Source organism: Pongo pygmaeus, chromosome 9 (assembly GCF_028885625.2).
Source record: "Pongo pygmaeus isolate AG05252 chromosome 9, NHGRI_mPonPyg2-v2.0_pri, whole genome shotgun sequence".
NCBI lineage: Eukaryota > Metazoa > Chordata > Mammalia > Primates > Hominidae > Pongo > Pongo pygmaeus.
The window spans coordinates 63,862,155-63,888,576 of record NC_072382.2 but is presented as its reverse complement, the minus strand read 5'-3'; the positions used below and the strand labels follow the sequence as shown (position 1 = coordinate 63,888,576).

The window sequence follows — 26,422 nt, the reverse complement described above, 5'->3', positions numbered from 1 at the left end:
GAGTGGGAAAAGAATAAGAGAAGGCACCAGGAAGGAAGGCAGGAGCAAGGCTTATAAGACAAGGTAAGGAGTTTAAATTGTGTTCTAGGTATCCAGTCATGCATCGCTTAATAGCTGAGATATGTTCTAAGAAATGTGTTTCAAGTGATTCTGTCATTATGTGAACATGATAGAGGGCATTTATGCAAACCTAGGTGGGCAAGCTCACTCCACTCCTGGGCTATATGGTGTAACCTCTTGCTCCCAGACTACAAACCTGCACACTGTGTTACTGTACTGAATACTATCAGCAATTGTAACACAATGGTATTTGTGAATCTAAATATATACAAACATAGAAAAGGTACAGTAAAAATACAGTATAAAATATAAAAAATGGGTCATCTATATAGGGCACTTACTATAAATGGAGCTTACAGGACTGGAAGCTGCTCTGGGTGAGTGAGTGGGTGAGTGGTATGTGAGTGTGAAGGCCTGGGACATCACTGTACACTACTGTAGACTTTATCACACTGTGCACTTAGGCTACCCTACATTTATTTGAAAAATGTTTCTTTCTTCAATAATAAATTGGCTTACTGTACCTTTGTTACTTTCTAAACTTCTTAACTCTATTGTAGTAACACAGCTTAAAACACACACACACATTGAATAGCTGGAAAAATATTTTCTTTCTTTATACCCTTATTCTGTAAGCTTTTTTATTCTTTACTTCTTAACTGACTGGCAGCACTGTAGGTTTTAAACCAGTATCACCGCAAACACGTGAGTGACACCTTTCCCTACGATGTTAACAAGGGCTGCGGCATAAATAGGTGATAGGAATTTTTCCGCTCCATTATAATTTTATGGGACCACCATCAATTATGGGTTATATTGCTGACTAAAACATCATTATGAAAGACATGACTGTAATTCAAAGAATTTTTAAGTAGAAGAGTGACATCTCATTTACAGTTTTCACAGATCAGCAGGCCTCGCTTTGGGGAATGGATGAGGCAGTGGGGTGTAAGGATAAAGGCAGGAAGAGCAGGTGGGAGCCTGCAGCTTGGGGTCAGGATGGGAGCAGTGAAGATGGATTTGCTAATGGACTGAATGAGAGGCAAAGAGAATTTCAGAGTGACTCTCAGAATTTTTCTAGAGTGACTGAATGACTGGTATGGTCATTTCTAAAGTTATCTTGAGGTGGGGAAGATTTCAGAGAAGGTGCACGTTAGTGGAGAAAGTCAAGAGTTCTGTTTTCGACACGTTGGGTTTGAGATGCCGGTGTCTGTGTGGATGTCAGGTAAGCAGTCGAATGTGAGAGTGTTCTGGGAGGCATGGCTGGAGATGATGATTTTAGAGGCTATTAAAGCCCAGGGCTCTGATGGGTTGTTTCCAGAGTAAGAATATCTTCTTGTAGACAAAGAAGAGCTGGGCTCAGAGGAGAGCTCTGGGGCATTTGAACATTCAGTAGGCAAGTGGAGAAGGAGCTAGCAAAACCCACTGGGGAGCAAAGGAACCAGGAGATGGCACATGGTGGAAGCCAAGAGAAGAAAGTGTCTCAAGAGGGAGGGTTTGGTTCTCTGCGTCAGAGGCTGCTGGAGAGCCCAGTCAGATATGTATAGAGAAATGACCTTTGGACTTTCCAACAGGAGGCTCATTGTTAACTTGGACAAAGTGGCCTCAGTGGAGTGAAGGAGTAGGTGTGGGGAGAACATGAGGGGAAAGCAGGGACTGCAGTTGTAGACAACTGGCTCATCAAGTCTTGATCATGCAGACTCTGGAATGGGGCTTGGGAACATAGGCTTGAGCATCCCACAGGTGATTCATTCTGATGCCCAGAGAAGGGAAATGACCTGCCCTGGATCACACAGCCTTCAGAGTCTTCTAAGCCTCAACGTAGGCAGGCCTGTTTCCATAATAACAGGCAGAAACCCAACTCAAACTAGCTTCAGTAACAAAGGCAAATGCATTGGCTCATCTGACTGGGAAGTCCAAGGGTGGTCCTCATTCAGGCAAGGCTGGAGCCAGAGTCTCAAATAGCCACTCTCCCTTCCTGCCTCTCTCTCTGCTGCTTTTACAGCCATTGGCAAAAAGGCTGTCTCCACACATGGAACTCAGCTACTGAGGGTCCCAGACCATATCCATAAATTCATGTCCTCAGGTCAGGATGCCAAGACAGGCCTCCAACTGCTACTCCCACATCACATACTTCCATCTGGGAACAATCGGTGAACAGGACTGGGGCACCATGACCAGCCAGACTTAGGCACTCTGATGGATGGGGGTCTGCCATAGACACAGGTGGACGAGTGGCAGTGACCTCATGGAAGGAACCCTGCTGGATTTCCATGTACAGAGAGTGTGTGGATATATATAGTTTCACTAACACATCACTGCTTGACCAGTTTTGTACTTTCCCATCCTGGAACTGTGTATGCTTGGGCTGCCCCTCTGTCTAGGACACCCTGCCTCCACTTCTTTGCCACTTGAATTCCAGTTATTTAAGGCCCATGTTAAATACTACCCACCCGTCACCCCCACCCAGGTAGAATTTTCCATTCCCTCATCCATGGGGAAGAGAGCAGTATTTAAATGCCTGAGGTTTCGGGACCAAGTCCCTAATGATGAGCTTATCTGACCAGAGAGGCCTTAGGAGTCATGCTCCGGGGCAGGTGCAGGTGAGCAGAGCAGGCTTTATTCAAACAGCTCCTCATGCATTGCTGGGCCCCTTCTGCTCTAAGCCAAGCCTGTATTGTTCTGCTCTGGCTGCCATAACAAAGTGCCACAGATTGGGTGGCTTAAACAACAGAAATGTATTTTCTCACTGATTTGGAGGCTGGAAGTCTGAGACCAAGGTGTGGGCAGGGTTGGTTCCTACTGGGGGATTGGAGGGAAGGATCTGTTCCAGGCTTCCCTCTTCAGCTTGTAGATGGCATCTTCCTGTTTGCATAGTGTTTTCCTTCTGTGCATGTGTGTGTGTGTCCACATTTCCTCTTCTTAGAAAGATACCAGGTGTATGGGACAAGGGCCCAGCCTAATAACCTCATTTTACCTTAACGATCTCCTTAAAGGCCTTATCTCTAGATGCAGTCACATCTGAAGGTACTTGGGGTTAGGACTTCAGCATATGAGTTTTCAGGAATACAATTCAACCCATAACAAAGTCCGAAGCTGGGCTCTGGGCACACAGGACTAAGCCCAGGCCCCCCAGGTGCGCTGGAGGAGTGCTGGGCAGGACGCAGTGTGGGTGTGTTGGGGCGTGGGTTCCAGGCCCCCTGACTCACCCACCCACTCCTTCCTCCTTCCAGCTCTGACACAGAGTCTGACTATGGTGGCAGCGAGGCCTCCCACACAGAGCCCTGTGAAGAGAAACCCCGGCGGCCAGGATCCCTGTGTCTACCACACACCTCCCTGAGGGAGGCCCCGAGCAGGGTGGTCTCTCCACAGTGCCCTGAGGAGCCCAAAGCTGTGCACGGTAAGCAGAGAGCCCACCGGGCTGGATTCTGGGACGCGGAGAGGGAACAGAGATCCCCACAGCTGAATTTCTGTCTTGGAGGACCAGGTGACAGGAACCCTCGCCCTCAGGCTCCAAGGCGGTGAGGCTAGGACCTGTGGGGAGTGGGACGCAAGTGGCAGTGAGGGGACTGGACCCAGGCCCGGCTTCCCTCTCCATGAGAAGCTTTGGAATCCCAGTGGGGAAGACGTCACAGGGCCTGGCCGGCTGTGGTTGGTCACAGGCCGGCAGGGATCAGGGGCCCGCAGGTCCCTCTTGCCTGGAGTGATCGCTGTCCTGCCTCCTGTGTGGGCACCTCCTTAGGGGCCCCTCCAGCATCCCATAGCCCCTCAGGCAAGGGAGCTGGGTCCGGCTGCTGTTGGACAACATGCAGCCCTGGACGGCATCATCTCCCTGGGACCACTTGCACAGCACCGGGGCCATTACCGGTGTTTGGGGCTTGTGGGATGCACCTAAACTTCTACACAATAATTAATGCACTTTTACTGCATACCTGTAATGGGCCAGGACTTTTCCCATATGTGTGGTCATCCCAGGATGACCCTGTGGGGTAAGTAGTGCGAGGCCTGTTTCACAGGTGAGCAAACAGGCTGAGTGGTCTCCCGAAGTCTCAGTCAGTGCTGGTGACACCCTCCAGCCACCACCGCCCAAGCTCTGGCTGACTTAGAAGTAGCTGTCTTTAGCAGCCCAGCTTGTGTTTAATACAAAGTTGACCTGGAATTGAGTGTTTTGATTCAGTCAACAGCTTGGGACCAAATCGTCTGATTTATGGGTAACTTCTGGACGAGCCTGGGAAGAAACAGGCTAACCTGACGGAAACTTGCTGCCCAATGGCCCCACAGCCTTAGCTGCCCTGGCAGAGCCGGAGCTCAACTTGTCCTGCATCGCCACCTGGTGGTCATGAGCAGAATTGCCACCTGATCCGTGAAATGTTCTCAGGAGTGATGGCTTCCCAGGAAGACGAGGACTGGGGCAGAAAAACACATATAGATATTTTTAAATCCTGGAATTGTTGAATTTACTCTAGAAATGTTGAATTTTACCTTCATTTTTTAAAAAAGTGACACTTTTAGAAAAGGACAGATTATCATCCAAACACATTTGTTAAGTACCATTTGTGGGGGCGTGCAGAAAGGCTCAGCACTGGCACTGAACTGAGTACTCTCCTGTGCCCAGCTGGGTCCAGCCCCATCTCTGGTTACTGCGTGGCCTTGGTGTACCCTTCCATCCCCCTGGGCTCAAGCTCCCCATTTCCAGATATGAAGTTGGCCTGCCTTTCATCCCTTCCCTCCATTTCCCCTCCAATAGCCAGAGGGTTTTAGGCAACTTACAAGAAAAACATAAAACAAAATTGTACATCTATAAATATGAAAGATCAAGCCTCAAAATCAGGTCTAACAAAACCAGTTTAGGAGAGATAGACCCCAGAGAGGCAGACCATAATCCTAAACAGTTGCTCTAGTCGAATCATAAGTTTGATTCTGAGTTTTCTGGCTTCCAGCATTCAAAAGGAAACACAGAACATCATTATTCTCATTGTTTATGAGAAAAACATATATTGGTTTGCAGCAGGTCTCTGAGTAGGCACAACTTCTCCTAATGTTTAACTCTATAGAGAGTGTCCGGCTCGTACCAAATAGATGATATTGAGAAATGTGTTAGATCATGTCTTAACAGTTCCTCAGAAAATGCAGCCTTAGTATTCTCGAGGCTGTTTCTTACAGCAACCCTTGCTGGAAGGTGAGGGCATGACAAAAAAAAACATGGCTCAGCGATAGCAGTTTTCTTAGCAGGATGGGGTTGTGTTGAGAGACTAGTTGGGTTGGGTAGTGAAGCCAAAGCATTTTGTTTCTGACAGTCCAGTTTAACTCCAGAATAAAATACAGAGTAGGTAAGTGGGTAGAATGCATGACTCTCAAGCAATTCTTTGTCGAGTTAGTCTTCATCAGTCATTGTTTTATCATTGCTAGGTGGACCACATTGTACAGTTAAGCTCTCTGGCACAGGTCTAAGTGCTGTGCTTTGTGCTGCTGGTTGTGGTAACCCCATCACTTTACCAAATAAAGCAGGGTTGACCCCTTGTGTGGGTTTTATGGAGCTTCATTAACCACAATTCTCACCTGGATAAATGCCTCCAAGGTAGACCAAGGGAATGCCAGACAAGACCAGGATATTGCTTTGAAAAAACTCCTGGTTGCAGTGTGAAGTTAAAAAAAAAAAAAAAAAAAAAAAAAAAAAGACTCCAGGTTGGTCCAGCCATGCTCATAGAAGCATTATTCACATTAGCCAAAAGGGGGAAGCAAATCAAATGTTCAACAGACAAATGAATAAACAAAACGCAGTATATCCATATAGCAAAATGTTATTCAGACTTTAAAAGGAAGGGACTCTGACATGTGCTACAACTTAGATGAACCTGCAAGGCATGCTGCTAAGGGAAAGAAGCCAGCCATAAAAGGACAAACATCACTTTGGGATGAGGGCAGAGTTCTGGAGATGGGTGGTGGTGAGGTGGTGATGGCTGCACAGCAGGGTAAGTGTACTTAATGTCACTGAAATCTAGACTTAAAAATGTATAAGTAACAATTTTTATATTATGTATATTATTTTCCACAATTTTTAAAAAGACTTTGGGGACTACCTTGGCACATGAAGGAACTTATTACATCCTCAGAGTTCACAGAGCATGCCCAAGAGGATGGCCTGAAATACAGCTCACACCCTATGTTATGGAGGCTGCAGAAAGCCCCCTAAAACCTCAGGGTCAGTGATTCTTGACAATCTTGTTTAAAAGGCAGATTCCCAGGTTCTCACCATCAGAAATTCAGATTGAGTGGGTCTGGAGTGGTGCCAAGTATGTGCATTCTGTGTAAGTATCCCCAGGGGCTTTGACACAGTGGGCCATGTTCTACACTTTGGGAATTTCAGAAATGCAGCTTTGTGGAAGGCCTGCCTAGATGAATTCATTGTAAAATCCACACCCAAGCAACTAAATGAATCGATCTAGTGCATTGGACTCTTGGCTACAAACTAATTAGATTTAGGAGAACAACCTGCCCCAAATTATTCTGGCTTAGAGGAATTGGTATTTATCCATCTTTTTTCTGGCAATAATTTGATAACAGGATGGTCCAATGGAATATGGAGGACACTTATCAGTTTGTAACAATCAAATGATATCATCAGCACCACATGGCAAAATACCCTCTCCTTTTACAGTGGGTCATGCACTGAGATCTCTGAAAGTGCTCCTTTAAAATAAATAAACACACACAGAATATAAGCTAAAAAGAAGGGATCAGCCCACTTTATGCTGCTCAGCATTACTAGATGAAATCATTGTTACTCACCCTATTGTTCCCATTGTGGTAAAAATGTGTGCATGTGTGCTCTATTAACACCAGTGATGGAAAATCTCTCTTGAATTTTAGCCATTTCCAATAGGTTCCATTCCACAAAATTACAAGCTAAGAAGAAGCAACTAGAACTTTATGCAATTTTTTTTTTTGAGAAATGTCTTCATTAAGTGATTAAGAGGCTAGCTTTGGCCAGCGGGTTGTAGCTGTGCTTAAGACCTGCTTGCTCCTTATGCAAAACATCCAGCCCGGAAAGCCCAGCCAGCCAGCGCTTGGGAGGATGGGCTATTCATCTCATGGGGAGCTGGGAAGACTGTGTGCCCATCCACACAGGCTCCTCCTCAAACCCATGGGCTTGATTTTGAGAGCAGGCCTGTGGGATTGGGAACCTGCCAGACAGAGCAGACATGAAGCGCCTCCGAATGTAACCACCCGACGGGTTCTCCTTGCCTACTGCCTAGACTGAGCTGATTTATCAAGACAGGGGAATTGCAATAGAGAAAGAGTTTAATTTACACAGAGCTGGCTGTACAGGAGACAAGAGTTTTATTATTACTTAAATCAGTCTCTCTGAAAACTCGGGGATCAGGATTTTTAAAGATAATTTGTTGAGAAGGGGTTCGGAAAATGGGGAGTGCTGATTGGTCCGGTCAGAGATGAACTCATAGGGAGTCAAAGCTGTCCTCTTGCACTGAGTCAGTTCCTGAGTGGGGGCTAAAAGACCAAATGAGCCAGTTTATCAATCTAGGTGGTGTCAGTTGATCCTCTGAGTGCAGGGTCTGCAAAATATCCCAAGCACTGATCTTAGGCTTTACAATAGTGATGTTAGCCCCAGGATGCAATTTGGGAAGGTTCAGAATCTTACAGCCTCCAGCTGCATGACTCCTAAACCACAATTTCTAATCTTGTGGCTAATTTGTTAGTCCTGCAAAGGTAGTCTTGTCCCCAGGCAGGAAGGGGGTTTGTTTGGGGAAAGGGCTGTTATCGTCTTTGTTTCCAAACTAAACTATAAACTAAGTTCCTCCCAAAGTTAGTTCAGCCTACACCCAGGAATGAACAAAGACAGGGTGGAGGTTAGAAGCAAGATGGATTGGTTAAGTCAGATCTCTGTCACTGTCATAATTTTCTCAGTTATAATTTTTGCAAAGGCATTTTCACAAATGGAGTAAGGGAGAGAGAGGAGCTGAAGGAGCTGGTCTTGTGGAAGGAAAGCCCCCAAGTAGTGATTGACACCTGTGCTCCACAGCCTGGCTGCTAAGAAAGAGTTCCACTGTGAGACCTGGCAGGGAGTAGAATATCTAGGACTGTTTCTAGACAGAAAGAAAGACAGAGGGCTGGGCTAGCTGGGCCTTGGATTTAGGGTCCTGGATTGAGACCCTCCCTGGGTCCATCTGCCACACCCACATCATGCCCTTGGGCTTCCTTTCCATTCATGCTTCCTGGCCCTGCCTGTGTGCACATTCAGATGTTCACCATCCCCATCCTGTCTGTCCGGCAGTGATGGAGGCGCAGGGGCCTGAAGCCTGAGAATGCATCTGCAGGCCTTGCGTGGGAACAGGGAACACGTGGACCCCACTGCCCACTCTCACACCCTAAGTGACCAAGACCTGTTTTTCTTCTGCATGTGATGTTCATTTTGCTCAGCTAATCCTCAAGGCCCAGCTGGCAGAGGGGTCTTCCACAGGAAGTACAATGTCCCACAAATATGTTTCCCTTGGAACCAGGCCAAGGGAGGGCCACACCAATGATGGTCCACAGCCTCAGTTAAACCTGGTTTCCAAAGGGTTTGGGGGGCTCTGTGGGGAAAGGGGAGGCAGAGAGTAGAACTTCCTACAGCTTCCTGGCTTCAATCAGAGCAGCTCCAGTTTTTAATGTATTACATATATGGAACCTTGATGGCCCATGATGACCTTAGCTTTAAATAACTGTTCTGACATGAATGAATATGTGCATGTATGTATATACACATGCATGTATAAATATGTCTATACATATACATATACACATAGATGCATGTAGATGCTTACTGATGATCTTAGTAATGATGGTTCATAATTTGAGGCATTCTCTGAGGGTGGTACCTGTCCCATAGCAGGGTCTCAATAAATATTTGATGCCAGGTGTGGTGGCTCATGCCTGTAACCCCAGCACTTTGGGAGGCCGAGGTGGGAGGATCACTTGAGCCCAGGAGTTTGAGACCAACCTGGGCAACACAGTGGGACCCTGTCTCTATAAAAAATAAAAATTAAAAAAAATTATCTGCGTGTGGTGGTGCATGCCTATAGTCCCAGCTACTCGGGAGCCTGAGGTGGGAGGATCATTTGAGCCCAAGAGGTCGAGGCTGCAGTGAGGCATGACCCCCACCACTGCACTCCAGCCCGGGTGACAAACAAACAAAAACACAAAAATATTTGATGTGTGAACAAATGAAAAGTTTGGTAGTGTGTGTTGTGGGGACAGGAGTATGGTGTGAGGGAAGGAGAGGGTTCAGTCTATTATAATCATTAGTCTATTGACTTGTGATAATTGAGCTATAGGAGATAAATTCCTACTTACTCTACACATTTAATGGACTCTTCCTCCCACCCCATCTTCCCTGTCCCTTTCTTTTTCCACAGCAGCTCTGCAACGGGCCAATAGCTTCCAGTCTCCAACCCCAAGCAAATACCAGAACTGGAGGAGAGAATTCCGGTGGAGTGAGTCACTAGCTCTCTGGGGGTGGGAGGCTGGGGCTGGGCAGAAGATCTCTGATTAATTCTCAGGGGCAGCTGTTCTCATTCCTTACATGGTATCTCTCTGGCATGGCCTCCTGGTTGTCAGAGGCAAGAAATAAAATATAAGGTTGACTTTATTTCCACTGCTGACTAGAGGGAGCCTTTTCCAAGGGACTCAAGATCTTCCCATCCCCCTCCACCCCTGGCTCAGGAATTATGGAGCCTTAGGATTCTACAGTTTCACCCAGACAGGGCCTTAGCCATCATTGTCTCTAGGCTTTTTGAAACACAGATGAGTAAACTGAGGTTCAGGAACTCTATGATTTGATTCTGTGCACTGGAGTGAGACTGGGGCATCAGATTAATGGCCTCACACAAAGCAGGATGCTACACACAGACACCCACACATCCACACACACATCCCTACACACACAGACACCCATGCACATGCACACACACACACACACACCTGCTCCTTTTTCTGAGTCACCCTTGGTCCCAGTGTCCTGGGGAAGAGCAGGGCTGTGGCAGGTACTGAGGCAGCAGGCCCTGCCAGGGGGCGCAGTGAACACACACAGTCTCACAGCGTCTAGGCAGGCCGGGGATCCAGGGACTGCAGCACTTACTGAGCAGAGTTACCTCCTCAGGCCCTAAGCGAGGGCAGAGACTCTTCATCCAGTTCCAGGTTCATCGCTGCCTTCCACCTCCCCCCACACCCACTCCCTCTCCGGCCTCACCCTAGGAGAGGAGGACCCAGAAAGGCCTTGGCTTAGACAGGGGTTTCTACCAAGAAATGTTGTTGCAGTTGGAACTCAGCCCTGGTCTTCCTTCCTTCTGAGTCAAGGCTCCCAGCCAGTGAGTCATTCCCCCACCATCCCCAGACCCACCACCCTCGCACCAGGTCAGGCTGGGACAGGGGCACCTTGGGAGAAGGACCCAGGGCTGCACTCTTGGGCAGGCCACTTCATCTGGGGACAGCCTAGAGTGACTCCTGAATCCTCTGACAGCCCCCAGCGGTGACAGCAGAGGGCAGAGGAGCTAGCATTGCCACACATGGGTCGTCGCCTTTACTGCCCTGCTCTGGCCCTCCCCAAGTCCCTGGAAGCCTGCTGCCTGGGCCCAGACTGCATGGGTGTAGAGTCCATCCCAAGGCTTCGAGCCCACTCTACTGTGTGCCACCAGTGTGGGGGCTCAGTCCCTCCTCAGGAAGCTCCCAGCCTGGGGTGAGAGCAGGGAGGCTGGTGGGAGACCCTCCCAGTAGGGCTGGGTCACTGGGGGAGGTGCAGGAACAAGAGGACTGCTGAACAGCCCCATGGTGTCTGGGATGGGCCTGGGAAACTCAGCCTTTAGTTACCAAGGAGTATTGCACAGTGTTTCTTGAGAGTATACGAAAGCTGCTTTGCAGGCAGGGCTTGAGTTTGGATCATTTCAATCAGCCTAGTGTCTAGCATGGTCTGGCCCAGAGGAGGAACCCAATCCTTGTTTGCTGAATCAATAAATGAAGTAAGGAACCAAGGAGCAAGCTGGCTGGACTGAGTGCAAAGGGAGCGCATGGATTCAGGCCTGCTCAGGCTGCTGCCCCTAGAGGGAGCTCCAAGACTTTGAGAGGGATTTGAGCCTTGCAAAACCTCCAAGTTCTGAGAAACTGCACAGTGGAGTCCCAGTCTCCCAAAAAATCCCCAGAGCTAAAAGCCACGAGAGCCATCTTTTTTTATTGTCTTTACTTTGCCCAAAAGAAAACCTCAGGGGGCAGGGCTGGCCTTGCCATTGGAAGCAGAATGCGTGGTACCATCCCTCCTGTCCGGAGGCATTACTGCCCCATCACAGCTGGTTCTGGCCCCAAGCCCCAGGTGGGAGGGCCGGAGGGGCTATGTGGCTGCCCTGGGCACTCTCCCCAACTGATCATGCTGCCAGATGACCTCTAGGATCTACGAGAAAGGTTGCTGCTGCCAGAGGGCCTAGAGAGGAGGTAGCACAAGCGCCTGACCCAGAGGCAGCCTGGATGCTGAAACTCAGGCCCTGGTGTGCGCATCAGCCTCCTTGGCACAAAGCAACCCTAAGGGCCAGCTGCACGTGTGACTGAGACCCCTGCAGAAGGCAGGGCAGCCCCGGGTGGGCCATACCAAGGTTTCAAGGAAACGACCAGCAGGGGTGGATGTAAGTTGGCCAATGAGGAGCTCTAGGCCCAAGAGTTGGAGAAATCCTGGCTGGGTAGAGTGTGCAGCTCCCTCTGGAATGGGCCAGGGCTTCAGCAATGTCTTTACTGGACGCGGCTTGAGTGCGTGAGAGGGTGGGAAACTAATGGAGTTCATATTTTGCCGACAGCTAGCTTTTACTTTGTGTCCTGTGCCACTGGACACCTCTTTCTTTTTTTTTTTCTTGAGATGGGGTCTCACTCTGTCACCCAGACTGGAGTGCAGTGGCGTAATCTCAGCTCGCTGCAATCTCCGCCTCCAGGTTCAAGTGATCCTCCCACCTCAGCCTCCCGAGTAGCTGGGACCACAGGCGTGCACCACCATGCCTGGCTAATTTTTGTGTTTTTGGTAAAGACAGGGTTTCGCCATGTTGGCCAGACTTGTCTTGAACTCCTGAGCTCAAGTGATCTATCCACCTCAGCCTCCAAAAGTGCTGTGATTACAGGTGTGAGGCACTGCGCCTGGCCAACTGGCAATCTCTTTTTAGCCCATGTTATCTGCTCAACCACCCCATGAAGCTGCACCAGACAGCCCCCTTTTTGGATGAGGAGACAGGGGTTAAGTAACTTGCTCAGAACCAGGCAGCTGTATGCGTGTGAAGGGGTGGACTTCCAGGCTCCCCTTCACCATCTTCTGAGAGAACCCCAAGACACAGTGGGCATCAGGAAGGGGAGGTTTCCCATCACCTCTCTCCCCAGGCTGTGCCCACCTCCCAAGCAGTAGCTTGAATGGCACCCCAAGGACAAGGGGCTCAGCCTGAGCTGGGGCTTTGCTTCCCCCATCTCCTCAAGCCCTGCTGGAATTCCATCTTGAAGGCAGTGCATGAGGACCACGTGTGGAGAGAAAGAGACCCCCTAGCTGGGGTGGGAGTGGGGATTAGAGGAAGGAGAAGAAGGGAGCAGCTTCTGGGTCATGACCTCCTGAGCCCTGAGGCGTTTCTGTCAGGCTTGGTTTGTGAGGTGGCCCTGGCTTCCTGTCAGGAAGTCCCTGAGGGATCCTCAGGGGCAACAAAAAGGCAGTCTGTTGAGCTGAGGGAACTTAAGGCAAGTGAAGGAGTTTCATTCAGAAGATGGCAGAGAGGGAGAATGAGGGTGCAAGGAGGAAGGGAAGAAGGAATTTGGCAGGAATTTGGCAAGCTGAGGACAAGGACGGGAAGCAAGGCAAGGACTGACTCACAACTTTTGCCTTTTTAGGCTTGAACCTTGTAATCGTGGGCTGCGAAGGGGGTGTGGTAGCGGGAGGCAGGCCAGCCACCTCCCCGGCAGCTCCTTCCTGCCGCCCTCAGATCAGATCTGTTCCCAGAATTACCTTTTCCCTCCAAAGCTTTCTGCGAGGCCTCCCTCTGGGAGCTTCCTGACCGTGTGCATGTGGTGCCATCTGTTAAGAGCCCACGGCTGGGACACACGGTCACACATGCTAGCATTGATGTATAGGGGATGGCAGGACAGAATATCGAGAACAGTGTGGCCCCCCGGGGGTGGAGGGGACTCAATGGGACTCTTCTTGGGATGGGACTTGGGTTTGGCCTGGCCTGCGTGGGTCCCTGAGGAAGAGCTTATCACTCAGAGCTTTGGGGAAGCTAAGACCAGGGGATTGTGTTGCTCTAAGAAGCAGATGAAAATCTGAAGGCTAGATACCCTGGAGGAAAATCTGAATGGGTCAGCTGGGCAGCCAGAAGCAGGGAGTTGAACAAGAGAGTGGACTCGTTTCACGTGGCAGTCCTGGGAAGTTTCTGGGGGACATCCCTATGTGCCACCATGGTTCATGGGAGAGCTGGTTGGGCTGAGGGTAGGTACTGAGAGGGCAGATCTGAAAAGGTACATGGCATTTTACTGAATCAATTTGAGGACAAGTGATTTCAAATGACCCAATATGGAGACAAAATGTTCGAGATTTTTAGATTTAAGGTTACCATGCTTGAGGGGAGGAAGGGGAGACCGGGAGAAGGAGGGGAGAGGGAGAGGAAGAGAGTGCACACATGTGAGCTTGGTTGATCTTAAAGCAGGCTATGACTGTCAGAATTCTGCTCTAAGCAGACTAGATGATCTCAGCCCACCACAGCGCTGAACCAGGCCTGTCCTCAGGGCCCTGCCCCACTCCTTTCACCTCCATCTCTGAGTAGCCACACTGTATCCTGTTTGCTCCCTGACCAACAGGAGCTTGGCATGGGCCCACTCCATATCCTTCAAATGATTTGATACTCACTGTAACCTCCCTCTCTTGTGTTCTCTTAAAATCTCAAATGACTCTTCCTGTCTGACAGCCTCTTGGCACACATGTGAGAAGAAAGGGCCCATCTCGTTAGTCGTGGATGTCTATCCTGTCTGTGCCCATGGCTAAGGGTCTAGCATCTCGTGGGAAGAAAGCTCAGGTGGTTTATTGACTGGGTGATTTAACACAGTCCAGCTCCCAACCACAATGGTTTTAGGATGCTCTTTGGAGGCAGATGAGCATTTCTAAGAAATGTTCTGGAAATGCCCTGATACATCTCTCAAGAGCATCCTCGCATGAGTCTGAAACACAATGGTTATTAGACTTCTCACCCTGGGACTTCCTTTGCCCCATGGGACCCTGCCACTGCTCTACCCATTCCTCTGAGTCCCACGCCTTAGGCACCAGGAACCTCTGAGTCAGGCTCTGACATCTTCCTCTTTCTGACTGTTTATAGAAGTAGAGCTTCACTTAAAGCCTCCTCTTTTCTTGGTAAAATAACACCTTTGTAATGAAGAGTGTGTTCTTTCCTTGGTAGGTTTGACACCAGTGAACAAAAGAACTATGTCACCTCCTAAGGACCCTTCTCCTTCTCTTCCTCTTCCTTCATTGTCTTCTCGTTCGTCTTCCCCACCATCTTCTTCAATCAGTGTTTCTGGGAATGCTCCAGATGGTTCCTCCCCGCCTCAGGTGAGTGTCCCTGAAGGTCCTGCCCAGGTGTCAGGAAGCTGAGCTACCTGTACTTTTCCCACCTTCCACACTTATCTCTGGATTCCACGCGCTCATAGGTCAACCTAAGTGCAAAGCCAGCACCAGAAGATACTCTGTCAAGGGTCTACCCCAGCTGCCTTCGTGTATACCTTTCACAAAAGCTCCTGCTGCTCCTTCACAGCCATCCCTGAGGACACGGTCATTCCCTCAGCAAACTTTACAGGGTTTAGACTCTATGCCAGGTCTCCATGAGATACAGAGCTGCTAGGACACCTTTCCCTTGACAACTTGCAAAGGGCATTGAGGAATTTGCAGCTGTAGGATGGCAGGCACAGAAGTGAGGGTCCCTTTGGTAGCGTCAAAGAACCTTGGAAGCAACATCTCCCTTGAATATAAAATGTCATCATTGGTATGCGGGCTACACTCTTTCCTTCTGTATGTATTTATCAAGCCTCTGTTACCTGCCAGGCCTGTTCTAGACTCTGGAAAGTAGAATGCACAAGACAGAAAAGATGGGTGCTCTGGTGAAGCCCCTGTGCTATGACCTGCCCTTCGGGCACCAGAGCTCTTGGGAGGGCACAGCCACCCCTAGAGTCCACTCATGTTCCCTCTTTGCCAAGGGCCAAGTTCCTGCATGCTAGAAATAGCTACTTTCTCAATGGTGCAATGTGGGAGGTTAAAAAGGGTCATTGGAAGGTCTTAAAGGCCATCCTTGTGCCACCACAGCTTCAGTCCAGAGAGTGACTGTCGCTTCTTACTTTGATGGCCTCCAAGGAAGAAGCCTTGGTTTCTTGGTTGTTGGAGGAACATACCTATGGGTGGATCATGCCTTTTAGTAGAGACAATGGCTGAGCAAGAAAATGAGGAGCTTATCTTCGCCTATGTGCCTGGCCACCCACAGAGGCCCAGCCAGTCCTACCCTCATGGGCCCAGGAGCTTATCAACAGCAGGGTCCTACCTTTGCCTTCCCCCTGGCTTCCAACCCAGCTAATCTGGGATTCAGAAAAGCCTTTCATCAGTACTGATTCGGGGATTCCAGGCAGATCCTGGCAGGACCCAAGGCAGCTACTTAGAACAAAGACTGTCGCTTTAAAATCATCTTAGGCAAAATTATTTTTGAATTTGGGCATCTGAGATGGGAAGGAAAAAAAAGGGAGGGGGTTGTAGATTGAGATTTGCTTTCATCATATAAATAAATGATGAAAATTTTTAAATAACTGCTATTTTTGCCCATCCCATCTAGATGACAGCTTCTGAGCCCCTCTCGCAGGTCTCGAGAGGTCATCCAAGTCCTCCCACCTCAACCTTTCGGAGGCGAGCCATAGCCCAAGGAGCACCCAGGGAAATTCCCCTGTACCTGCCTCATCACCCAAAGCCAGAGTGGGCAGAGTACTGCCTGGTGAGCCCTGGTGAAGATGGCCTCTCAGACCCTGCAGAGATGACTTCTGATGAGTGCCAGCAAGCAGAGGCCCCTCTTGGGGACATCGGAAGCAACCACAGAGACCGACTCCCCATCTGGGGGAAGGACAGGAGCTGGACAGGCCAAGAGCTGTCTCCCTTGGCTGGAGAAGACCGGGAAAAAGGGAGTACTGGTGCCAGGAAGGAAGAAGAGGGAGGGCCAGTGCTAGCAAAGGAGAAGTTGGGCCTAAAGAAGTTAGTCCTCACTCAGGAGCAGAAGACCATGTTGTTGGATTGGAATGACTCCATCCCTGAGAGTGTGCACCTCAAAGCTGGGGAGCGACTTTCCCAGAAAAGTGCTGAGAATGGTAGAGGAGGCCGTGTGCTAAAACCAGTCCACCCCTTGCTGCTCCCTAGGGCAGCAAGAGAGCCCCTGCCAACCCAGAGAGGGGCTCAGGAGAAGATGGGGACCCCTGCGGAACAAGCTCAAGGGGAGCAAAGCGTGCCTCCACCCAAGTCCCCGCTGCGGCTCATAGCCAATGCCATCCGAAGGTCTCTAGAGCCCCTCCTTTCCAACTCTGAAGGTGGGAAGAAGGCCTGGGCCAAGCAAGAATCCAAAACTTTGCCCACACAGGCCTGCACTCGCTCATTCAGCCTTCGGAAAACCAATTCCAATAAAGAGAGGGACCAGCATTCCCCTGGGAGAAACCAGTCCTCAGCCTTTAGCCCTCCTGACCCTGCCCTCCGCACCCATAGTTTGCCCAATCGGCCATCCAAGATCTTTCCTGCACTTACGTCCCCACCCTGCAGCAAGATTGAAGATGTCCCCACACTCCTCGAGAAAGTGAGTTTGCAAGAGAACTTCCCAGATGCTTCTAAGCCTCCGAAGAAAAGAATCTCACTTTTTTCCTCCCTCAGACTCAAAGACAAATCTTTTGAGAGTTTCCTCCAAGAATCCAGACAAAGAAAGGACATCAGGGACCTCTTTGGCAGCCCCAAGAGGAAGGTGCTGCCTGAAGATAGTGCGCAGGCCCTGGAGAAGCTGCTGCAGCCTTTCAAAAGCACCTCCCTGCGCCAGGCAGCGCCTCCTCCTTCTCCTCCTCCTCCTCCTCCTACAGCGGGAGGTACAGGTAAGTGGTTCCGTCTTGATAAATGTCTGCCCTTCATGCCGGGCAGTTAGTTATCTTCATTGCATCAGCAAGCAGGCATCTTTCACTTCATTTTGCTTCTCAAATACTAACAAAAGTAGGAAAACTTTAAAGGCAAAAAATTTGAAAAAAATCTGAAAAAATTAGTTTTGAAATTATAGAAAGTGTTGAAAAGAGACCAATCAACCATAACCCTACCACCACTTTCTCATTTATTTTCTTTCTTTCCATAGGAATATTTTTTACTAAGTTGTACATAAAATTTTGTATCTTTTTTTTTTGAGACAGAGTCTTACTCTATCACCCAGGCTGGAGTGCAGTGGCATGATCCCAGCTCACTGCAACCTCTGTCTCTCGGGTCCAGGTGATACTCGTGCCTCAGCCTCCCAAGTAGCTGGGATTACAGATGTGTGTCACCACGCCCAGCTAATTTTTGTATTTTTAGTAGAGATGGGGTTTTACCATGTTGGCCAGGCTGGTCTTAAACTCCTGGCCTCAGGTGATCCACCCATCTCAACCTCCCAAAGTGTTGGGATTACAGGCATGAACCACCATGCCCAGCCTCTTTTTTTTTTTTTTTTAAAGAGAGACAGGTCTTTCTCTGTCCCCCAAGCTGGAAGGCAGTGGCTTGATCATGGCTCATTGTAGCCTCAAACTCCTGGACTGAAGCACCCAGCTAATTTTTTATTTTTTGTAGAGATGGAGTCTCAATATGTTGCCCAGGCTGGTCTCAAACTGCTGACCTCAAGCAATCCTCTCACCTTGACCTCCCAAAGTGTTGGGATTACAGGTGTGAGCCACCATGCCTAGCCAAAAATTTTGTGTCATTTGAAAGTCAACATTATATCATAGACATTATGCCAATTACCATGTAGTATACATAAATGTGATTTAATTGAATATCCTGTCTGGTGGGTATGTTATTTAATGAACTATTGTCTTATTGTTAACTTATATTTGTATATATGTTATATATGCATATATTTATATTTTACATATGGTGTTGAATGAACATCTTTATGCATATAATGTTTTTCCCTTTAAACTCCTAGCCTAAACACTTATGCATATTTGCTTACCACCAATGAAAATGTAGGCTTTTTAAATAATTTAAACCTGATTAAAATTTTTAAATTCTAAAATTAATATATCAAATAGAGTAATCCAACAATATGGAAATATCTAATAAAAACTAAAATGTGTTATCTCACCCCCTCTCCTCCTTGCCAAAGTTTTAGTCTATTCCCTTAGAGACAGTTTAGCTAAACATTCACATGAGTTCTTTTTTGTTGTTGATACTTGTTTGACTGCTTTGAACAAACTGTGATCCTACCATCCCTATTGTTGATCAACTTTGTTTTTCTTTTTTCCTAAAAAGCCTTTTTATTTTCTTATTTAACTTTTATTTTGAAACATTAGTTTTCAAGTAATATATTATTTCTCTTCAGTAGTACCTTAATCAAACAGCTATATAGATTAACAAGAGACTTTATTTTCAGCCAGGTTCAGGATAAGCATGGAAAGGCTGCAGTATAACTCTTAAACATGCATAACAAATTAATAAACTATTAAACTTAGTTTAATAAATTAAATAGACTATTTAATAAACTATTAAAAATGCATAACACATTAAATTTTGTGATGTGTGACATAAGGGTATATTATGTCACACATCACAAAATTTAATGTGTTATGCATTTTTTGATAATACATTTGCATCGTTCAAAATCAAAGGGTACAAAAGGTACAAAATAAAAAGTCCTCTTTCCCTTCCTTGTCCCTGAGCAATCCAGGTCCTATCCTGGTGATAGATATTGTCATCAGTTTCTTAGGCATTCCTGCAGACAGAATTTATGCACGTAAGAGCAAATTTATATATTATATTTTTTCTTTTTTTAACGCAAATGATAGCATGGCAGCATGCTGTGTGCACTCTTTTTGAACTTTTCATTTTATTTTGGAGCTCATTCCAGATTAGTACATAAAGCACTTTCTTCTTTGTTTTATAGCTGTACAGTATCCCAGTGTGTAGATGTAACATAATTGATGTAGCCAGCCCCCTATGATGCAAAGTTTAAGTTATTTCAAATCTTTGGCTATTGCAAACAGTGCTACAATAATTAACTGATAACTTAGGCCATTAAGCATATGCGTGAATTTATCTTTAGGATAAATTCTTAGAAGTGGAAATGCTGGAGCAAAGGATAGGTGAATTGGGAATTTTGATAGATGTTGTCAGCTTGTCCTTCATCACAGTGTGCTTGTTCACATTTCCAGCAGCAAAGTATGAGAACTCGATTGCTACATTTGCACTAACTGGTGTGTTACTGATCTGACAGTGAAATATAGATCTCGGAGTGGTTTGAATTTCATTTTTTGTTTAATAACGTGATTGAACATCTTTTTATATGTTGAGAAGCCATTTGCATCTCCTTTTCTGTGACCAGTTCATTCTGTCCTTTGTCCAGTTTTCTATTGGTTTGTTGGGTTTTTCTTAATAATATGTAGGGATTCTTTATCAAAAGGGAAATTTAGCCCTTTTTTGTAATGATACAAATTACAACTACTTTTTACCAGTTTCTTGTTTGTGCTTGACTTTATTTACAGTGGCTTTTCTTATGTAAAATTTCTAGCTTTATATAGTAGTTTGAAACATTTTTATTGCATGGCTTCTGGGTTTTATATAGTAGTTAGAAAGAGCTTCTTCCAAGTTTGTAGAAGAATTTTCTCACAGTTTCTTCTAGTCTTCTTGATTGTTTTCAATATTTTTACATTTAAGTATTTACATCAAGAAATTATCCTAGTTTAAAATGTGAGCTATAGATTCTGCGTTACTTTTTAGATGTTTCCCTGGCTACCCTAAAAAATCAGTGAATAATCTCTCTTTCCCTCTCTTATGTGAGATGACATATTTATCATATATAAAATTCCTGAACTTGGACTTATTTCCACACCATCTATTATATTCCACTTAGTTGTCTGTTATATATCAATACCACACTGTTTTAAATTTCTAATTTTATGTATTTATATATTTTTTATTTTAGGTATTTTACTATCTGATAGGAAGAGTATTCCATTATTGATTTTCTTTTTCTAAAATTTCCTGGCTCTTCTTGCTCATTTGATGTTGTATACGAACTTAGTATAAGCTTGTCTATCTACCAAAAAAAAAAGTCCTGTGAATACTCTCATGGGATTGAGTTAAATTTGTAAGTAACTTGGCAAGAACTTATAAAATTATGATATGAGTTATCTTTCCATTTGTTCAGGTGTTTTTTGTGACCCTCAGGAATATTTTACACTTTACAGCATATAGATCTAGCATAATTATTAATTTTATTAATAGATATATTAGTTTTTGTTGCTATTGTCAACAAGATCTTTTCCAGTTTATCATTCTACTGTTGTTTGTATATATGAAAGTTATTGATTTTTGTATAGTAATTTTGTACCCATCCATTTTATTAATTCCTCTTTGTTATAGAAGTTTTTCAATGGATTCCCCTGAGTTCCCCTCATATATACAATCATAACACCTGCAAATTATAACTTTACTTTTTGCTTTTAAATTGTATACCTCTGATTTATCTTGTCTCCCTGGTTTCTTTTGTTTCTAGAATCTCCAGAACAGTGTTAAATAAAAGTAGTGATAATTATTTCCTTAATATATTCCTACTCATAATGAGAATGCTGCTGGTGTTTTTCCCATTTAAGCATGGTAACTGGCTTCTGGGTTGACTGAGATATATTTTATCATTTGGAGGAAATAGCCATCTAGTTCTATTTTGGTGAGAGTATTTTTAATCACAGATGCATGTTGAATTTTGTCAAATGTCTTTTCAGCATCTTTTGAGATGTCTGATTTTTTTCTCCTTAATTTGATTTATAGTATGAATTATATAGTAGACTTATGGATATTGAACCATCCTTGCATTGCTGAGATAAATACCACTTGGTCATGATGTGTTATTACTTTGTCTTATTACTTTACATGATGTCTTATTACTTTTTGATTATGTTTGATAATATTTTATTTAACATTTTTGCATTAAATTCATAGGTAATATTGGCCTACAGTTCATTGATATCACTTTTATATGATTTCTGTATGTGCTAATTACAGTAAGTTAGGGTAAATATATTTTCCTGGCTTGCTTAGCATGGAGAGCTACATTCATTGATATTCATCAGAAAATAGTATGACTTCCTAGCCTTGGAACAAAATGGGAATGTACAGAATGGAATTAGGTTAGAATTAGCTCTGGAAGTAGTGCCTGCACCTATCTCTTAGAAGAGTCTTGTGTTTCTCTCAAGTGTTCTTAGGTCAGTATCCTAAGAATGTAAAGATTTTACCTAGCCTATCAGATTAGACCCATCAGTCTTTTTTTTTAGTTTCCTTGCTCAGTCTGCCAAACACACACTCACATATATGCACTGACACTGTTGCCTCTGCATTTAACTTGGGGGTGCACACTTCCATGCAATGGAGAGAGAAAACAGCATCATGCTCATTCAAATTGAAGTACCTAATATTTATGATCATTTGAATAAAAGCCAGGCTGAAATTATTTGTTTGTATTTTTACAAGACAACTTTCCAATTAAATTAATGGTGTACATAAACTTATCAGCATATTTGAATGACTTGGAGGCATAAACTAATTTCAGGTACTTGTCAGTGGTCATCTTATAGAAACAATTTTAATGCTAGTTATCATTCTTGTGTATAATTAAAGAACATGCCCTGAGAACCTTTACTTTTTTGCATAAACATTTTTATTGCAGTATTACATACATACAGTAACATCCGCAAATGTTAAGCCTACAGCTGATGAATTTTTGCAAAATGCACATTTGTGTAATCGCCCCTGAGATCAAGCTATAGAATGCTATCAGCACCCAGAAGACTCCCTCATGCTTTCTCCCCATTATATGCCCTGCCCAACAAAGGTACTTATCATCTGCCTCTTATCATCTTAGATTACTCTTGCAGTTTTTATTTTATTTGGTTTTACTTTATAAAAATTGAATCATTCAGTATTGTGGTAGGCAGAATTCTAAAAGGGCCCCATGCTTCCTGCTCCCTAGTGTGCTTGCTGTGTGGAATCTAGTCCTCTGGACTGGGCACGGTGGCTCACAAATGTAATCACAGCACTTTGGGAGGCAGAGGCAGGTGGATCACCTGAGGTCAGGAGTTCAAGACCAGCCTGGCCAACATGGCAAAACCACGTCTCTACTGAAAATACAAAAATTATCTGGGCATGGTGGCAGGCGTTGTAATCCCAGCTACTCAGGAGGTTGAGGCAGGATAATTGATTGAACCCAGGAGGCAGAGTTTGCAGTGAGCTGAGATCACACCATTGCACTCCAGCCTGGGCGACAAGAGCAAAACTCCATCTCAAAAAAAAAAGAATCTAGTCCTCTGGAATATGATGGGAACATAAATATGATGGATTTCATTTCATCCCATGATTAAGTTAGGTGATTGTGCAAATATAATTAAGCCCCAAAACAATTCATTTTGAGTTAATCAAAAGAGAGATTGTCCTGGGTGGGCCTAACTCAATCAGATGAGCCCTTAACAAGGACTTCCTGAAGTCAGAGATGGATTCAGAGCTTGAGAGAGACATGGTCCTCCTGGGCTTGAAGAAGTAGTAAATTTGCCATGGTGTGGGAGGGCCTATGAACAAGAGGCCTCTAGGAGCTGAGATTGACCTCCAGCTGATAAGCAGCAAGAAAACAGACCCTATGCCCTCTAGCTGCTAAGAACTGAATTCTGCCAACAAACTGAATGTGCTTGGAAGAGAACCCTGAGCTATAGATGAGACCTGCAGCCCAGCTGACGCTTTAATTGCAGCCTTATAAGACCCTGAGCAAAGGGCCCCATTGAGCCATGCCTGGACTTCCAACCTACAGAACTGTAAGATAATAAAAGGGTGTTGTTATAAACCTCCAAACTTGTGGGAATTGGTTCCACAACAATAGAAAAACCCATACAAGTATGTACTCTTTTGTGCCTGGCTTCTTTCATTAAACATTCTGTATTAGTCTGTTTTCACACTGCTGATAAAGACATACCCAAGACTGGGAAGAAAATGAGGTTTAATTTGACTTAACAGTTCCACATGGCTGGGGAGGCCTCAGAATCATGGCGGGAGGCAAAAGGCACTTCTTACATGGCAGTGGCAAGAGAAAATGAGGAAGACGTGAAAGCGTAAACCCCTAATAAAACCATCAGATCTCATGAGACTTTTTCACTATCACGAGAATAGCACAGGAAAGACCAGCCCCCATGATTCAATTACCCATCCCTGGGTCCTTCCCACAACACATGGGAATTCTGGGAGATACAATTCAAGTTGAGATTTGGGTGGGTGCACAGCCAAACCATATCACATTCTTTGGAGGGGATTTATCCATGTTGTTATGTGCAGAAGTGGTTTGTTCTTTTCCATTGCTCTATTTTATTCCATTGTATGACTATATCACAATTTATTTGTGCCTTCTGTTTTTGGGCATTGAGGTTGTTTTCAGTTGTTTTGATTGTGAATAATGCTGTTAGGAGCACACTTATACGTACGTATTTTTGGTGTACATATGTACTTGTGTCTGTTGAGTATTGCCAAAGATAAAGGGGACACTAGTTAAAACAGTAAGGGCAGATTTTAATCAGTAACATGCTATTGCAATAAGATAGAGGTTCCAGTGTAAACTGAGCTCAACTTCAATTTCTACAGAAGTGACTGAGTGTTTCACAGGGAGAAGGAGGGCATAGGGAGGTGGTCATGCCGGGGCTCAGTAGAGTCAGGGAAGTGAAAAATCACAAAGAGCTGGTCAGTGTCCATGCAGATTAGGCCAGCTGCATCTGTTAGCTGGCAGTCAACAAAGTCAGAATTCTGTCTTTCCACAGAGACTGGGAGACAGTGGCCCTATCCTTCCTGATGATTACATTTCAAAGGAATGGCTTATCAGGTCCTTGAGAAAGACACTCCTGAGCTGTAGGAGATACACATATGTCTCAAATGGACAGAGAAAGGATTCACGTTGTAAGCTCTTTTTAATAAATGTTCTGAGAACAAGTGACAGTGGTGCCTGTCATCACGTGTGAGCTAAAACAAGCAGTCCATTATTCTGGCAACCTTGAGTTTTCTTAGGCAGGAACTTTAAGGGAGGCTATGGCCATCTTAGTGATTGGGTCTTGAGCTTTCAGAAACTATGTTAGTGTTTATTTAAGCCTTTTAATGTGGAGAGAAAAGGGATGGACAAAATCACTTATGTCGCAAGTCTGTTCTTTTCATAGGCCAAGGTGAGGTCTAGTTACGAAGAGGATTCAGAGGAGCCTGGCTCGGGATTGGTTAAGAAAAGAACATTAGCATATACCTGGGGTGGAATTGCTAGGTCATTGGGTAGGTATGTATGATAGTTTTAGTAGATACTATCAAACAGTTTTGCAAAGTGGTTGTACCAATGTATATACTCTCAGCAGGGAATGAGAGCTCCTCTTGCTCCACATCCTTGTCAACACTTGATAGTCTCAGCTTTGTTTTGTTTTGTTGATGTTGCTATTTTTACAGGTGTACAGTGGTCTCTCATTATGGTTTTAATTTGCATTTGCCTGATAATGATTTTGCCTAACTTTTCACATGCTTATTTAGATATTCTTCTGTATGAAGTCTCTGTTGAAGTCTTTTGCCCATACTTTTATTGTGCTGTCTTCTCCTACTCTTTGGCTCCCTTTTTCACTCTCTAATGATGTCTTTGGATAAACAGAAGTACCTTTTTTTTTAAGAGACAGTGTCTAATAAAAGCCTGGGAATGCAGTGGCACTATCATAATGTACAGAAGCCTCAAACTTTTGGCTTCAAGCAGTCTTCCAACTTCAGCCTCCCAAGTTAGCAGGGATTACAGGAAGATGCCACTGCACCCGGCCAGAAGTATTTATTTTAATAAAGCCAAATTTATCAGTACTTTCTGTATTAGTTCTCACACTGATATGAAGAAATACCTGAGACTGGATAATTTATAAAGGAAAGCAATTTAATCGAATCACAGTTCCACATTGCCAAGGAGGCCCCAGGAAATTTACAATCATGGTGGAAAGCACCTCTTCACAGGGCAGCAGGACAGAGTGAGTGCAAGTAGGGGAAATGCCAGACGCTTATAAAACCATCAGGTCTGTGAGACTCACTCATTATCACAAAAACAGCATGAGGGAAACTGCCTCCATGATTCAGTTACCTCCACCAGGTCCCACCCTTGATACATGGGGATTATGGGGATTACAGTTCAAGGTGAGATTTGGGTGGGGACATGGAGTCAAACAATATCACTTTCCTTTATTGCTGTTGACGTTTGCATCCTGTTTATGAGATCTTTCCCTACTCCAAGGTCATGTAGATGTTCTCGCTTACCTTCTAGAACTGTGCGGTCCAAATACAGTAGCCATTGTTTCATACTTGAGATGTAGCTAGTGTGAATGAGGAACTGAATTTTTAATTTTTAAAATTTTAATTAATTTAAATTTAAAAACTGAAGCAGTGTAAAATGGTTTTCTATTAAACACAACTTTATTTGATAGGGTTACATTTCACTTTAACCATTAAAAATGTATCATCTGAACAGAGACATACTGTATGTGTAAAATATGCATCAGATTCTGAAGACTTAGTATGAATGAAATAATGTAAAACATCTCATTAATAATTCTTGGCTCAGTGCAGTGGCTCATGCCAAATGATGTTGCATAACTTTTCACATGCTTATTTAGATATTCTTCTGTAAGAAGTCTCTGTTGAAGTCTTTTGCCCATACTTTTATTGTGTTATTAGCCCTTTTGTCATTGATTTGTAATCTGTATAGATTCTGGATATAAGTCCTTTGTTAGATATATGTACTTTGAGAGGCTGAGGAAGAGGATTGCTTGAGTCCAGGAGTTCAAGACCAGCCTGGGCAACATAAGGAGACCCTGTCTCTATAGAAACTAAAAAAATTAGCCAGACATGTTGACACATGCTCATAGTCCCACCTACTCAGCAGGTGTGAGGATCACTTAAGACCAGGAGGTCGAGTTTCAGTGAGCCACGATTGTACCACTGCACTCCAGCCTGGGCAAGAGACCAATACTGGTCACAAACAAATAAACAAATAAATAAAAAGTTGAAATGATAAGATTTTTGAAATTGGGGGTA

General features: G+C 45.1%; 1 protein-coding gene across 1 annotated transcript in view; it reads left to right on the top strand.

Annotated features, from left to right (window-relative positions):
- MICAL2 (microtubule associated monooxygenase, calponin and LIM domain containing 2) overlaps positions 1 to 26,422 on the top strand; it is a 244,390-nt gene that overhangs the window by 167,711 nt on the left and 50,257 nt on the right. Inside the window, exons 28-31 of the mRNA XM_054437600.2 lie at positions 3,294 to 3,460; positions 9,474 to 9,551; positions 14,514 to 14,665; positions 15,930 to 17,214. Coding sequence (XP_054293575.2) covers positions 3,294 to 3,460; positions 9,474 to 9,551; positions 14,514 to 14,665; positions 15,930 to 17,214 — 1,682 coding nt within the window. The remainder of the gene's footprint in view (positions 1 to 3,293; positions 3,461 to 9,473; positions 9,552 to 14,513; positions 14,666 to 15,929; positions 17,215 to 26,422) is intronic.